The 16,558-nt window shown below is 42.1% G+C and overlaps 1 protein-coding gene across 1 annotated transcript in view; it reads right to left on the bottom strand.

The window, feature by feature from the left end:
* GABRA1 (gamma-aminobutyric acid type A receptor subunit alpha1) overlaps window positions 1-16,558 on the bottom strand; it is a 302,930-nt gene that overhangs the window by 12,667 nt on the left and 273,705 nt on the right. The window contains exon 8 of the mRNA XM_077266108.1: window positions 16,402-16,554. Coding sequence (XP_077122223.1) covers window positions 16,402-16,554 — 153 coding nt within the window. The remainder of the gene's footprint in view (window positions 1-16,401; window positions 16,555-16,558) is intronic.

Below are 16,558 nucleotides of genomic sequence, written 5' to 3' on the forward strand. Positions count from 1 at the left end.
CCAATAATCTAGATATGCTTGCCGGATCCGTTTTTCACAATATTTAATAATAAAATGTTATAACGCACTGTTACATACAAATTTTAGTAAGAAATATGTCCTCCTTTAGGAAATATGAGATTTTCAATGCGTTTTGGCATTGATTCTACCAAGTTTTTGCATAAATTCTTCAATTCTTCATCGTTCTTTGGTTGTACAGTCCATTATGCCAAGACTTCTCTTCACAAAGCTCCACAAATTTTCTGTAGGATTTAAGTGTGGTGAATTGCCAGGCCAGTCCAGCACTTTTACTGTATTTCCTTCCAGCAATTTCTTCACACACTTGGAATTGTGGCATGGAGCCAAATCTTGTTGGAATGTCCCTTCAAATTTACGCATGAACGGCACAATAAAACGTTTTAAAACGTCTATGTATTTGATTGAATTCATCATACCATCAACAGGAAATAAGCTCCGTGTACCATCAGCTGTAAAAAAGCCCCAAAACATCTGTTTTTGAGGGTGTTTTACAGTTTGTTAAATATGATCAGCTCGCAATGGTTCATTTTTGCTTCTTCTAACAACACTTTCTCTGTACCCTTGAACAAAAAGATGGGTTTCAACACTGAAAATTACCTTTTTCCACTGGCTAGTTGACCAAGATTTATTTATAATACATTAAAACTGGTTTGAATCACTGACTGGTAACCAACTTACGATTTTACATGAAAAAAATGCTTTGTCCCAATTAATTTGCACAGCACTGTGTATTATATATATATATATATATATATATATATATATATATATATATATATATATATATATATATATATATATATATATATATATATATATATACAGTTATATGAAAAAGTTTGGGCACCCCTATTAATCGTAAGCTTAATGTATTATAAAAATTGTTTTTTTTGCAACAGCTATTTCAGTTTCATATATCTAATAACTGTTGGACACAGTAATGTTTCTGCCTTGAAATGAGGTTTATTGTACTAACAGAAAATGTGCAATCTGCATTCAAACAAAATTTGACAGGTGCAAAACATGCATTTTAAATACTCCTGCCTACTTTTTACTGACTTACTAAAGCACTTTTTTTGGTTTTGTAACCTCATTGAGCTTTGAACTTCATAGCCATGTGTATGCAATCATGAGAAAAGCTACTTAAAGTGGCCACTTGCAAGTTTTTCTCTTGTTTGAATCTCCTCTGAAGAGTGGCATCATGGGCTCCTCAAAACAACTGTCAAACGATCTGAAAACAAAGATTATTCAACATAGCTGTTCAGGGGAAGGATACAAAAAGCTGTCTCAGAGATTTAACCTGTCAATTTCCACTGTGAGGAACATAGTAAGGAAATGGAAGAACACAGGTACAGTTCTTGTTAAGGCCAGAAGTGGCAGGACAAGAAAAACATCAGAAAGGCAGAGAAGAAGAATGGTGAGATCAGTCAAGGACAATCCTCAGACCACCTCCAGAGAGCTGCAGCATCAACTTGCTGCAGATGGTGTCACTGTGCATCGGTCAACTATACAATGCACTTTGCACAAGGAGAAGCTGTATGGGAGAGTGATGCGAAAGAAGCCGTTTCTGCAAGCATGCCACAAACAGAGTCCGCTGAGGTATGCAAAAGCACATTTGGAGAAGCCAATTTCTTTTTGGAAGAAGGTCCTGTGGACTGATGAAACCAAGATTGAGTTGTTTGGTCATACAAAAAGGCGTTATGCATGGCAGCCAAAAAACACAGCATTCCAAGAAAAACACTTCCTACCCACAGTAAAATTTTGTGGAGGTTGCATCATGCTTTGGGGCTGTGTGGCCAATGCCGGCACCGGGAATCTTGTTAAAGTTGAGGGATGCATTGATTCCTCTCAGTATCAGCAGATTCTTGACAGTAATGTTCATGAATCAGTGACAAAGTTGAAGTTACAGAGGGGATTGATCTTTCAGCAAGACAATGATCCAAAACACCACTCCAAACTCCAAACTACTCAGGCATTCATGCAGAGGAACAATTACACTGTTCTGGAATGGCCATCCCAGTCCCAAGACCTGAATATCATTGAATATCTGTGGGGTCATTTGAAGAGGGCCGTCCATGCTCGGCGACCATCAAACTTAACTGAACTGGAATTGTTTTGTAAAGAGGAATGGTCAAAAATACCTTCATCCAGGATCCAGGAACTCATTAAAAGCTACAGGAAGTGACTAGAGGCTGTTATTTTTGCTAAAGGAGGATCTACTAAATATTAATGTCACTTTTCTGGTGAGGTGCCCATACTTATGCACCTGTCAAATTTTGTTTGAATGCAGACTGCACATTTTCTGTTAGTACAATAAACGTCATTTCAAGGCAGAAACATTACTGTGTCCAACAGTTATTAGATATATGAAACTGAAATAGCTGTTGCGAAAAAAACAATTTTTATAAAACATTAAGCTTAAGATTAATAGGTGTGCCCAAACTTTTTCATATAACCTTATATATACAGCGACATGTAATAGTTTAGGCATCCCTGGTCAAAATTACTGGTATTTTAGGCAAAAAAATCAAATATATATATATAGTCTTTTTTATTTAAAAAATTGCAAAAAGGAAAATGGACTAATGCAAACATTTGGACACCCTTAGAGATTTGTGTGCTCAGATAACTTTGACCAAGGTTTCAGACCTTAATTAGCCTGTTAGGGTTATGGCTTGTTCAGTAATTTTGACCAGGAGTGTCCATACTTTTGCATGCCCCTGAACTGGTGGCTGAGAAGATATACTGCAAAATGGGCTGTGAATAGAAGGATTAAGAGAACTGATACTGTTCTTTGAAGGAGAGGGTTGCAAGGTGCAGGATGGGCCTCTCTATCGTGGGTCTGAAAGGATTTACTGCACTAGAGCGATCTTTAATATAAGGGCTGAGATAAATTAAGCTAAGTTTTTACCTACTTCTGAGAGACCAGTGATGTGAAGCTGCATATATTGCTTTATCAATGCAAATGACAGAGGATTTTCTTCTACCATATGCATCAGCAAAGTGACGTTTTCATTATTTCAAAACTGATACTGTATTTCAGCAGTAGGCAACAACCACTACTCTGTGCTCCCATTGTTGAGGAGTGGACTGCAATTGTGGAAGAGTGCAAGAGATTTGAGCGCTTCTATAATCTGAAAATTATGTAAACACTACACAGGCAGCTATAGGGCTGCACGGTAACTCAGTGGTTAGCACTGTTGCCTTGCAGAGCTGACGTCCTGGGTTCAAATCCCATCAAAGACAACATCTGCAAGGAGTTTTGAGTGGGTTTCCTCCAGGTTCTCCGGTATCTTTCTACACTCCAAGACATAGGGATAGGGAATTTAGATTGTGAGCCTCAATGGGGACAGCAATTATAACATATGTAAAGCACTGCAGAATATAATAGTGCTATATAAGCAATGCACAACAAATAAATGCTAGTTATTTAGCCAGCACATGATAAAATCAGTCAGACAGAGGATCAGAGAGTGCACAGAAGCATCAGTAGAATTATACATATTACCTGATAAATCAAAAAGGTAGAGCTAGTCAGGAGCATACAGGAGATGTGGAGGGGTCTGAAGCACTAAGGAGAAGCTAGTGCTTCTGGAAACATAGCTTTATCAGTTTAAGAAAATGACGCCCATTCACATATTTGAAGCCAGGAGCGCTGAGCGGCAGATAGAGATGACAAAAAGACTCCAAGGTACAAAAAAGAAACAGTATGCTGGGCTAAGTCTGCATATTAACAATAAGTATGCATTTACTGCTCTTTGTGAAACATAATCTATTATATAAATTGTTCAATATGAAATAAACAGCCATTCGTTATGGAGGTGACACCTCTCCAAAACCCAGTATGAAATCTTTGTTGACCAAAATTTATAATAAAAAAATAAGGAAAAAATATGTTTTCCGTTTTCCTGAAAAATGCTGGAAACCTCACTCACGCTGTGCGGGCATAACTCACACTGTGCATACACTACGCTAATCCCTCTATGATGTACTGATTGTGCTACTGATGTACTTCTGTGGTCTGGGCTTCAAAAGTGATGCACCTTTATGCTTCATATTAATGGTTAAAAGAACCTGTCAGTTGCTTGTTGCCCTTCAACTGCCACTATTATCTACTGTTCTGGTCCTGTAATTTCTAAGGGAGTACAATGTTTAATGCCTTATGCACTGTATGCATGTAACTGTTTTGCAATCAAAGAGGTGGACATGAGTGGGAAACAAGCCAAATTTACTGGACTCTAGTCACCCCTAACTAGGCTTAATTGATGTTCAAGAGGGTACAGTTTTCCTAAGGGTAAGTTCATACTGGGTGTTTTTGCTGCGTTTTTTATATGCTAATATTCAGCTGTGACAGTACCAGCTATATCTATGAGATGTCAGAAATGCAGAGGATACATTTTGTGAGGTAAATTTTTTAAAAAAACAGTCAGTGAAATATTTTACCTCACAAAATAAATCCACTGTGGTCCCCTGCTGTAATGTCAGTATTGTCTTTTGATTCCTCCCTGCCCAAGAGATGTGGTATGCGCCGTACATGGTCAGACACAGTCAATTTTTAAAATGAACTTTTGTTTGTGGGAAAACCCCTTTAATGTGACTGGCTTCCTCTGCCTGTAGACACGTCGTGCATCTGCCGCCAGGATCAGCCGAATGATTCACTGCACCTGCGCGGAATTTGTGCAGGCACAGTAAATCAGACCACCGTCATCTTTATGCAGACCGATAGCGGCGGTCACATTAAAACTGCGCTTGCGCCCCTCCTGTACAAAGATGGCGACAGTCAGTGAATCATTCAGCTGATCCATGCTGCAGTGTGTTCACGACGCTGTTCCGCTGGTGGTACCGAGCAAGAGGCTGCGTGAGTGTGTGTGTGGTGTGACGGAGTCCCGCTGGTGGTACCGCACAATAGGTTGGTACCAGCAGCAGTTTTCATATTGAGACACCCATCACTGGGGTGTCCCAATATGGCGGTCGGTGAACTTCCTCCGCTTGGAATTCTGTGATACGGTGACCTCTGGACAGAACAGGAAATGAAAATATTACAAGGCGATTATATAAATTATAAATAGATTCAATATTCGCTGACGATTGTTATCCGAACCAAATTTTCAAAAATTCGCTCAACTCTATTAATTACCAAAGCAGTGGACTTGTGGTCACTGATTCTAAAAACTATCCAAAATGAATTCTCAGTGTCTAAGAAGTAAGTATGCCTATATCTTGTGTTTTAACGTATACATAATATGTACAATGACAATTTTAAACAGCATATGCCGGTCTTTTACATGTGACTTCCAAATTTACCTTACTAAAAAGTAGAAAATCCAGAACTCAATTTTTTTAACTTGATAAAACTCATTATCAAGCTAAACCATTGATTAATAGATTATTTGTTTGAAATCAGATTAGTCAAATAAAACTCAACTATTTATATAATTTCCTTGTAATGTTTTCATTTCCTGTTCTGTACAGATGTCACCGAATCCCAGAATTCCAAGCGGAGGAAGTTCACCAACTGCCATATTGGGACACTCAAGTGTTGGGTGTCTCAATATGGAAACTGCTGCTGGTACGAACCTATTGCGCGGTACCACCAGAGGAACACCATCGCACCACACACACACACTCTATACGCTGCATGCAACACACACTCACACATTCACACTCACACATTCACACTCACACATTCACACTCACACATTAACGCTCACACTCACACACTCACTCACAGGCTCGCACCCTGACTGGGTGGGGTGAGCGTAGGAGTGTGGCCTCACTGTGCCACAAACCAGACTACCCTGGGAGAGGTGTGACTAAGCAGCTGCCTTGGGTTCACTGGAGCCTCTGATGGTGAGGTTAGGCTTGTGCGGCAGGTAGCTCCCAGGTACCACTCCAGGATGACATCTGGCTGTGACTGCTGATCCCACTGGGGGACAAAACACTGGTAGGGAGGCGGGCACGGCTGAGACACTGGCAGGCGGGCATGGCTGAGACACTGGCAGGTGGGCATGGCTGAGACACTGGCAGGCGGGCAGGGCTGAGACACTGGCAGGCAGGTGGGCACGGCTGAGACACTGGCAGGCAGTCAGTCAGAAAAGGCTGACACACTGGCAGGCAGGTACGGCTGGAACAGAAGGGACAGGAACTGACTCGGAAGGCACAGGAACACAGGCATGTGTGAATGATATATGGGAACAGGTAGGAACCTGTTCAGAATATGGGAGCAGGGACTGATTCAGGGAGGACAGGAACACAGAGAGGTATGAGTGGTATATGGGAACAAGTAAGAACCTCTTCCATACTGGAATAACAAAGAGCTGAGCAGAGCCGCAGGGTGCTGAGCAAAGAGGTGAGCAGAGCCGCAGGGTGCAGAGCAAAGAGCAAAGCAGAGCCGCAGGGTGTGCAGCAAAGAGCAGAGCCGCAGGGTGCAGAGCAAGAGCTCAGCAGAGCCACATGCTGCGGAGCAAAGAGATGAGCAGAACTGCAGGGTGCGGAGCTAAGAGCTTAGCAGAGACGCAGGGTGCAGAGCAAAGAGCTGAGCAGAGCCGCAGGGTGCGAAGCAAAGAGCTGAGCATGGTCGCAGAGTGCAGAGCCGAGACCAGAGCAAAGCCACAGTGTGCAGAGCAGAGCCATAGAGCAAAGAGCAGAGCAAGGTCGCAGAGTGCGGAGCCGAGAGCAGAGAAAAGCCGCAGTGTGTGGAGCAAAGAGCCGAGCCACAGAGTGCGGAGCAAAGAGCAGAGCAAAGTCACAGAACGTGGTGCAAAAGCAGAGCAGAGCCACAGGGAGCGGAGCATAGAGAGCAGAGCCATAGAGTGTGGAGCAAAGAGCAGAGCAAGGTCACAGAGTGGGGAGCCGAGAGCAGAGCAAAGCCACAGAGTGTAGAGCAAAGAGCAGAGCGGAGCCGCAGTGCGAGAGCAGAGCTGCAAGATGAGCAGCAGAGTAGAACAGGGCAGAGTAGGAAGGAATAAACACAAGGGAAAACACAGCGGAATAGGAAAGGCTACTGACAGGGATACGAACGGACACAGGAATAGGACTAAGTTCAGACAGGGAATGGAACAAAGCTAGGAACAAGGACTCAGACCAGGGTACTTAGCTCCACTGGATGGCTGACAAAAGAGTAATAACAGGACAGGGCCTAGCACCTCTGCAGCAAGACACTGACTAAGGAAGTAAGTTGCTCAGGCCTTCCCTTAGAGGTGGGAATGCCTTAAGTACATGAGGTCTCTTGGCAATTCGCTGGGGACACCTTAGGAAGGCATAGCTCCCAACCGTCCCTCATGCTTTTCCCCGCTGTCCCACACAGGACACTCTGCTTCCCGCAGACAACAGGAGAAGCAGCCGTCACACACACCCTTGTGTTAGGCCACGCCCCTTCCCCTTCCGTATGTTCCTGAGTCTTCCAGTGTGCGTGTGCGGTACAGTTCAGAGAGGGAGAAAGAGGGGACACTTCTTTGAGGTATGTAACACAGTCACCACCTTGCCAGGGCTTACCTGCCGAACACAGCCTGGGTGCCGCAATGTGAGCAGCAGACCAGTGGACTGGAGCTAATGCCTGGCTAGTAATCGTGTGTGGAATGAGTGGGGCTGAGCAGGGTGGGATGGACCCTCACAGCCTCCTCTGTTTGACTCAGTTGCTCAGTGCTGTGTGATTGCAGAGCGACAGATGATCACCAGTTACAGGAGGTGTTTACAGTGTGGATGTAGCAGAGCCATGTGAGTATGAGGTGTGTGGAGCAGAGCCATGTGTGTATGAGGTGTATGGAGCGGAGCTAAATGTGTACGAGGTGTATGGAGCGGAGCTGAATGTGTACGAGGTGTATGAAGCGGAGCTGAATGTGTACGAGGTGTACGGAGCAGAGCCATGTGTGTATGAGGTGTATGGAGTGGAGCCGTGTGTGTATGAGGTGTATGGAGCGGAGCTAAATGTGTACGAGGTGTATGGAGCGGAGCAGCGTGTGTACGAGGTGTACGGAGCGGAGCCGCGTGTGTACAAGGTGTATGGAGCGGAGCGCGTGTGTACGGAGCGGAGCCGTGTGTGCAAAGTGTATGGAGTGCAGCCACGTGTGTAGGAGTAGCTATGTGTGGCCATTATACAGTACAAAGTATCATGTGAGGCCAATATACAGTATGGAGCATCATGAGCGGTCATTATACAGTATGCAGCATCATGTGCAGCCAATATACAGTATGGAGCATCGTGTGTGGTCATTATACAGTATGGAGCATCATGTGCAGTCATTATACAGTATGGAGCATCATGTGTGGCCATTATACAGTATGGAGCATCATGTGTGGCCATTATACAGTATGGAGCATCATGTCCGGTCATTATACAGTATGGAGCATCATGTGGGGCCATTATCCAGTATGGAGCATCATGTGTAGTCATTATACAGTATGGAGCATCATGTGTGGCCATTATACAGTATGGAGCATCATGTGCGGTCATTATACAGTATGAAACATCATGTGGGGCCATTATACAGTAAGGAGCATCATGTGGGGCCATTATACAGTATGGAGCATTGTGGGGCCATTATACAGCATGGAGCACTGTGTGGCCATTATACAGTATTGAGCATCATGTGTGGCCATTATACAGTATGGAGCACTGTGTGGCCATTATATAGTATGGTGCATTATGTGTAGCCATTATACAGTATAGAGCATCATGTGCGGTCATTATACAGTATGGAGCATCATGTGGGGCCATTATACAGTATGGAGCATCATGTGTGGCCATTATACAGTATGGAACATCATGTGGGGCCATTATACAGTATGGAGCATCATGTGTGGTCATTATACAGTATGCAGCATCATGTGGGGCCATTATACAGTATGGAGCACTGTGTGGCCATTATACAGTATTGAGCATCATGTGTGGCCATTATACAGTATGGAGCATTGTGTGACCATATTTTTTTGTTTATAATTATTCTTTATGAAACAGTGTGATCAGCAGTGCTAAATAGGTGTGGTTGGGACGTGGATATGAGTGTGACTAGTTATGAATTGGTGTTTTGTCAGAGGTGTGGCCTAAAATTTGCCGCGGTGCGCATTGTGCACCACAAACTTTGTCCCGCTTTCCCGTCTTCAAAAGTTGGGAGGTATGGGAAGGTGCACACAGACACTACAAGAATCAGGAAGTGCCGGGGCCCGCCACCCTAAGCACACAGCCAAGAAGAACGCAAAGAGCATGCAGGAGGCATGAGACACACAGCATGGAGCCGGGAGCAGACAGAACTCACAGCATGACCCGGAATAGTAAGTTTGTGTGTAAGGCAGGTTGGGAATGGGAGGTCATGCAGTGATGCCGGCAGGGTTGTAGCACACTCACACACTCACACTTACACTCACACACTCATGCAGCCTCTTGCGCAGTACCACCAGCGCAACACCATCACAAACATGCTGCCTCCAGGATCAGCCGAATGATTCACTGACTGCCACCATCTTTCCACAGGAGGGGCGCATGCACAGTTTTAATGTGACCGCCGCTATCTGTCTGCACAAAGATGGCGGCAGTCTGATTTACTGTGCCTGCGCAAACTACACCCAGGTGCAGTGAATCATTCGGCTGATCCCGACGTCTGATGCGTGACGTGTCTACAGTCAGTGGAAGCCGGTTAATTTAAAGGGGCTTTCCCACGAACAAAAGTTCATTTTAAAAATTGACTGTGTCTGACTGTGTACGGAGCATACCACATTTCCTGGGCAGGGGAGGAAGCAAAAGACAATATTGCCATTACAGCAGGGGATCACAGTGGATTCATTTTGTGAGGTAAAATATTTCACTGACTGTTTTTAAAAAATATTTTACTTCACAAAATGTATCCTCTGCGATCTCCTGCTGTAATGTCAGTATTGTCTTTTGCTTCTTTTCCTGCCCAGGAGATGTGGTATGTTCGGTAAAGTCAGACACAGAACATTTTTAAAATGAACTTTTGTTCATGGGAAAACCCCTTTAAAAAGCAAATATCAATGCCAACATGGCTCTTCCTAAAAAGTACGCCAATGACAATGAAAGGAAAGCAGCAAAGGCACAACGTCGAAGACAACAAAGAGCAAATGAAACTCTTGAAGAGCAACAGCATCGCTGGGACAAAAACAATGCATATAAGCGTAGGCATCAAGCACATGAGTCCCCTGATGCAAATGTCATTAGATTATCACAGGATGCCATTAGGCAACAACAGCGCCGCATGCCTGCCCCCATCGTGACATTACCGCCCTCCTGATGCGATAGCATCAGGCCTCCATCTAGTGCAACCATAAGTCTCAAATAGTATCACTTAGTTTAAGGGTAATCACTTTTTGTAAGTTCTGTACTTCATGTTTTCTAACTATGGATTATAATGGGGAAAATAGCATTAGATTAAAAAAAATCCCTTTTCAACCCTGAAGGCAAATATTCATCCCAGCAACATCCGTACTCTCAAAAAAAAAAAATCAAGGCATTTTTGTCTACGTCGACAGCAATGGGGAGCATATCCTTCCTCCTCCCTATGCAGCAGCTTTTCTCTGTCCATCACAAGCCGTTGCTCCGCTGACTTCTTGGCTCTTGCTAGATAAACTGAATGAGTAATCAGACAGCAGTGACTTCAGATGTTGTTAGATGTGGGGGTTGGGCAAAAAGGTTTTTTCTCTTCTGCATTCTGGTAAAATGTCCAAGAAAGCAAAAGCTAGGAGGACTGAGATGGCAAAGAGGGTGGTTTTGTAAAAAGGACAAAAGGCCCCATCATCTCACGCAGAACTTTATGCAACTTAATAATCAGAGCGGGTTGAATGCAATAACAACCATCATTAGTCATTATATGTCTTTTTATGTTATTACTTAAGGTTTTAATGATCACAAATTGTGTAAATGCTGCATCCCATTTTGACTGCTGTGGAAAGTGTACTTTTTTGGTTGCCTCTGAACATGTTCTGCACATCACATATCTCACCGTTACCTTGACAACTGTAGATATTAATATATTACATCTACTGCGGTGTTTTCACTACGTCGTTCGTTATGAAACTTGCCTGAATTTACTGATGACCACAAGTACCACTTAGCAAGCGATGCTTTTTGGCATTTAATAGGATTTTTGTAAACCTGTTATTTTATTCCCTAAGGAAACATCGAAAGCACAAATAACTGAATTATAATGAATATATATTCTGCCGAACAGCAAAATTGCTTGTACAGCTTTTTTTTTTTCTCTCTTCATCAATGCAAAGAAATGCTAATCAATAGAGAAAAACAATTGTAGCTGCATCAACTAATTACTAGTTAATGACATTAGCCTTCTTGGTAAATATTTGCCCGAGTTTCATTATTGTCTTATGAGTTTTACACACAATTTACAGTGAATACATGTCAATGTAACATCTATATAGGGAGTCGATTATGTACACAGTGTTGTGGATTTCAGCTTTCAGCAGAATCATATGCATTCATTGTGAGAAAATGAAATGTTTTAACTTAGGATTAGTGATGAGCGATATACTCGTTACTCGAGATTTCTCGAGCACGCTCGGGGGTCCTCCGAGTATTTTTTAGTGCTCACAGATTTAGTTTTTATTGCCGCAGCTGAATGATTTACATCTGTTAGCCAGCATAAGTACATGTGGGGATTCCCTAGCAATCAGGCAACCCCCACATGCTCTTATGCTGGCTAACAGATGTAAATCATTCAGCTGCGGCACTTAAAATGAAATCTCCGAGCACTAAAAAATACTCGGAGGACCCCCGAGCATGCTCAAGAAATCTCGAGTAATGAGTATATTTGCTCATCACTACTTAGGATGCACAACAACCATTATCGTCATCAGCATAACATGAAAAATAACAGAAAAGAGAGCTGAGAAAAGCAAAGTTGACAGATCATACAATGCAGTCTAGAGCAACTCATTGCACTATATGCTTAACAAAGTTCCTCAAAGATGACAAAAATGTAATATAATAAACCAGATGTATTTGAAATGGCATCCTTTGTATTGAGAAGATGGACTCTTATACAGAGTTGGCAATGGGCACAGAATCTTTGAGTTACACTTCTAAACATAAAGCACAGTGCGAAAGTTTAAGGCATGTGTGAAAAATTCTGATTGCTTTAAAAAATAGAAGTGCTAATAGCTTATTTTTATCAATTACAAAATGCAAAATTGATGAGCAAAAGAGAATTCTAAGTCAAATTAATACTTGTTGTGAACACCGTTTGCTTTCAAAACGGCGGCAAAGCATCAATTCGTCTAGGTACGCTTTAACACAGTTTATGAAGAAATTTTGCAAGGTGGTTGTTCCAAACATATTTGAGAATTAACCTCAGATCTTCAGTGAATGTAGGATTGGGCAAATATTTCTGTTTCTTTATGTAATCCCATGAAGATTTGACAATGCTGAGATCAGGGCTCTCTCCAGGACTTTTTGTTCCTCTCATGATATTTCTTAATGGCATTAGCTGTATGTTTGGAATACATTCCCTGCTGCTGATTAAATTTAGAGTTGATCAGACGCCTCCCTGATTGTATATTACATGATGGACAATGCTTTCAGCGTTGAGGAATGAAACTTGAAAAACCTCCACCATGCTTCACTTATGCATGCAAACAGACACTTATTAACATATTTCAGTGCTTCTTTTAAAGCCAAATATTTTAAATGTAGACTCATCGGTTCAGAACACCTGCTGCCATTTTCCGGCTTCCAAGTTCCAATGATTTTATGCATAGCTCCTTATCCTTGTTTCTATGTTGAAGGAGTGTTCTTTAGTTATAATTTTTCGATGAAGCCCACTCATATGCAAACTTTCTCAACCTACTGATGCTTGTAAGTGGGTCTCAATTTTGAAGAGAAGTGAGCATGATGTGTATAGTTGAAGTGTTTTGATTTGCAGATGAGAGACTTCAAAGCACATTTCCTGAAACTCTACGACCTCCGCAAATTCAAACACTATGCAAATTAATTCATAAGGTTCAGCCCCCCACCCCCCAAAAAACCTGGTGCAATTTCACACACTGCTGAAGACACAGAGAGTGGGTTAATTACATCAGGCATGGTCAGACAAGCTGCCTCAATATGTCCTGCAGCTATAATGTCACAACAGCCAATGAAGGGTTTTATGACAGTTAGTATAAAAAAACAGTAAATGGGGTTAATGGGGGCAGCAAAATAATTCCCTTTTATGATTCTACACATAACAGATAAGGGACACACAGCTCATTCCATCTAGGAAAAGAAAAACCTTATCTCATAAAGCATTACTATTCAGTGTAAAAGCAGTTTTAAAATGGGAATGTTAAGGTACCTTCACACATAACGATTTCGTTAACAATATCGTTGCAACGTCACGCTTTTTTGTGACGTAGCAACGATCCCGCTTAATGATCTCGTTATGTGTGACAGCGACCAACGATCAGGCCCCTGCTGGGAGATCGTTGGTCATAGGGAATGATCAGGACCTTTTTTTGGTTGCTGATCACCCGCTGTCATCGCTGGATCGGCGTGTATGACGCCGATCCAGCGATGTGTTCACTTGTAACCAGGGTAAATATCGGGTTACTAAGCGCGGCCCTGCACTTAGTAACCCGATGTTTACCCTGGTTACCCGGGTGCTGCAGGGGGACTTCGGCATCGTTGAAGACAGTTTCAACGATGCCGAAGTCGTTCCCCTGATCGTTGGTCGCTGGAGAGAGCTGTCTGTGTGACAGCTCCCCAGCGACCACACAACGACTTACCAACGATCACGGCCAGGTCGTATCGCTCGTCGTGATCGTTGGTAAGTCGTTTAGTGTAACGGTACCTTAAGTCTTACTCTATAACCGAGATCACACTTGCAAGTGCAATGCAAGAAACTCGCGCAAATCTCTTGCATCAATACCCGACACTGCAGCCGCACACTCCGGTCCCGAGTGCCAGCGGCAGTGCCGGGTATTGATGCGAGAGACTGGTGTGAGTTTCTTGCATCACACTCGCAAGTGTGACCTCGGCCATAGAGTGAGACTAACATTCCCATTTTCAAACTGCTTTAACTCATTACTTGCCAAATTAGCAATTTTCATTTTTTTATTTTTTTTTAATGACAGATTCTTAATGATTTGGGTCCTAATGAATCAGAAATATAATTTGTAAAATTTTTACAAGTACGGATTTTTCAGAAAAGGGCATCCCAATATTCAATTAAAAATGACAATGACATGATTTCCTATTTTGAAAACATTCATTTTACAAACACAACACAAAAAATTGGACCTAATTATAAAACTTAAAAAATCTTAGTTGCTAGAAGCTAATGATTAGGCGTCCCAAAAAAAGGACATTGGTAGATAATGGGTTAACACTTTTACACAAGTAGTAATCCCATATAAGTGTGACCCCGGCCTATGAACATTAATCGAAAAATTCAAGTGATATATAAAAAAGTGCAGTACCTGTGTAGTCAGTCAGTGTGACTGTGGATTGATTGATTTGAGATATACTGCAGTAACAGCACCTTAATAACAACCTTTTTCTATTCTATACACTGCAAACAAGGAGAGCAATATTAAACCCCTCAGTTCTAATATTGCTACAAAAAACCTGAGTCTAAAGCATATCTGTCACACAAATTGCTTGTCCTGAATTTTAAGACTGGTGCAAAATCAGTTCAATATACTCCTAGTGTTAGAGGCATTTTAGTTTTATGATTTGCAGAAAATTTACGTGAAGATTCAGAGAAGATTACAAATTTTAAATTTTCATGATCAGCTTATCTATAATTATGTGTTTTTCACCTACCAAGTTTCCTTTGATGACCACTGCATCTATGGTAATCCATGTTGCTCATATCTCAGTGTTTGCAGCGTTGAGAAATGTAGACAGATACTTGTCCATGACGCAATACAAACAAGTGGGTGTCTGATTTGTTCAAAATTTATTCTGCAGCAGGGTAATAGCCATAGCCATACAGCAAATGTCATTAAGAACTATCTGCGGCGTAAAAAAGAACAAAGAGCCCTGGACGTGATTATCACACTTCCACTGAAACAAGCGCACATGTGTATTGAGACCTTGAAAGAAATGGCTGTCAACTGAATGAGCATTTGAAAAAAGAGAACACAAAAACCGAACTGATGCCCAAACAATAAATTCAAATAATTTATTTATAAAAGAATACACCAAATGGTAGGGGGAAAGAAACCAAAAAGAGGGCACAATACCAAGGAGACAAAGCAATACACAGTCCGGCTATAATAGGGTGATGATGTAATACAAATGAATAAATAAATATATATAACCCAACGCAGAACTGAAAATTGCATAAACACACACTAACATACTAAATGTACAAAAGAAAAAATAAATAAATAAAAAATAAATAAATATAAAATACATATAGTGGTGTCTAAAGTGCTTTGTAAGGTGAAGTCCACATAGTAACTGCAAGTGCAATAGAACGTGTGTGTATATATTAATATATATTTAATAGTAACTGCAAGTGCAATAGAACGTGTGTGTATATATTAATATACCAGCGTAAAGTGCAATACATGCTAGTAAGAGCGGCCAGAGTATCACTATAAGGTGCAAGTGTGCGGCCAAATATACGCTGGGTACCTGCTAAATAGATCTAGGCATTCTGACCAATATCACAGATGATAAGTCATAAATATAGAACATAATATCTTTAAATGAATAGATTGCCTGGAGCAGGTATTACCTGTTGTGCTGCCGTCTCCTGGATGTGCCACTCCCCGACGCGCGTTTCGGCGTCAGCCTTCGTCAGGGGAGTGGTCAGGGGGCCCCTGACGAAGGCTGACGCCGAAACGTGCATTGACACATTAATGGGACCCCCTTATAGAATACAACCTCTTGTATATAGTGATGAGCGAGTGTGCTCGTTACTCGAGTTTTCCAAGCATGCTCGGGTGTTCTCTGAGTATCTTGGACGTACTCGTAGATTATGTTTGTTTCCCCGCAGCTGCATGATTTGTGGCTGCTAGACAGCCTGAATGCATGTGGGGATTCCCTAACAAACAGGCAATCCCTGCATGTGGTCAGGCTGTCTAACAGCAGCAAATTACACAGCTGTGGGGACACAAACATAATCTACGAGCATGCCTAAGATACTCAGAGAACACCTGAGCATGCTCGGAAAACTCGAATAATGAGCAAACTTGCTCATCACTACTTGAGTACTCTCATTAAGCTGCTTCTCCATTTCCCATAAGGGGTGACTGCTCATACTCAGACTCCCAACACAGATTGTGGAAAACAGGGTGCGTGAAGACCTTATAATATGCTAGGTTGAAACCCTTAAATAAGTATTTTTTTAAATTTCCATTAGGTGGCCAAGATCTTAATGGCCGCAACATTTCCTTCTAAGTTTTTCATTCATAAAAGAAAGCACTTACCAAATACAGTTCTTGCTGGAACAGACTCTCTGTTGAGCCAAAATGAGACCTGAGACAGTATGACGGTCATAATGCAGGGTAAGTAGGTTTGAATGACAAAGTAGCCAATTTTTCTTTTTAAGTGGAAATGAGTTGTCATTACAACATATTCACCTGG

The sequence above is a fragment of the Ranitomeya variabilis genome, chromosome 5, assembly GCF_051348905.1.
Source record: "Ranitomeya variabilis isolate aRanVar5 chromosome 5, aRanVar5.hap1, whole genome shotgun sequence".
NCBI lineage: Eukaryota > Metazoa > Chordata > Amphibia > Anura > Dendrobatidae > Ranitomeya > Ranitomeya variabilis.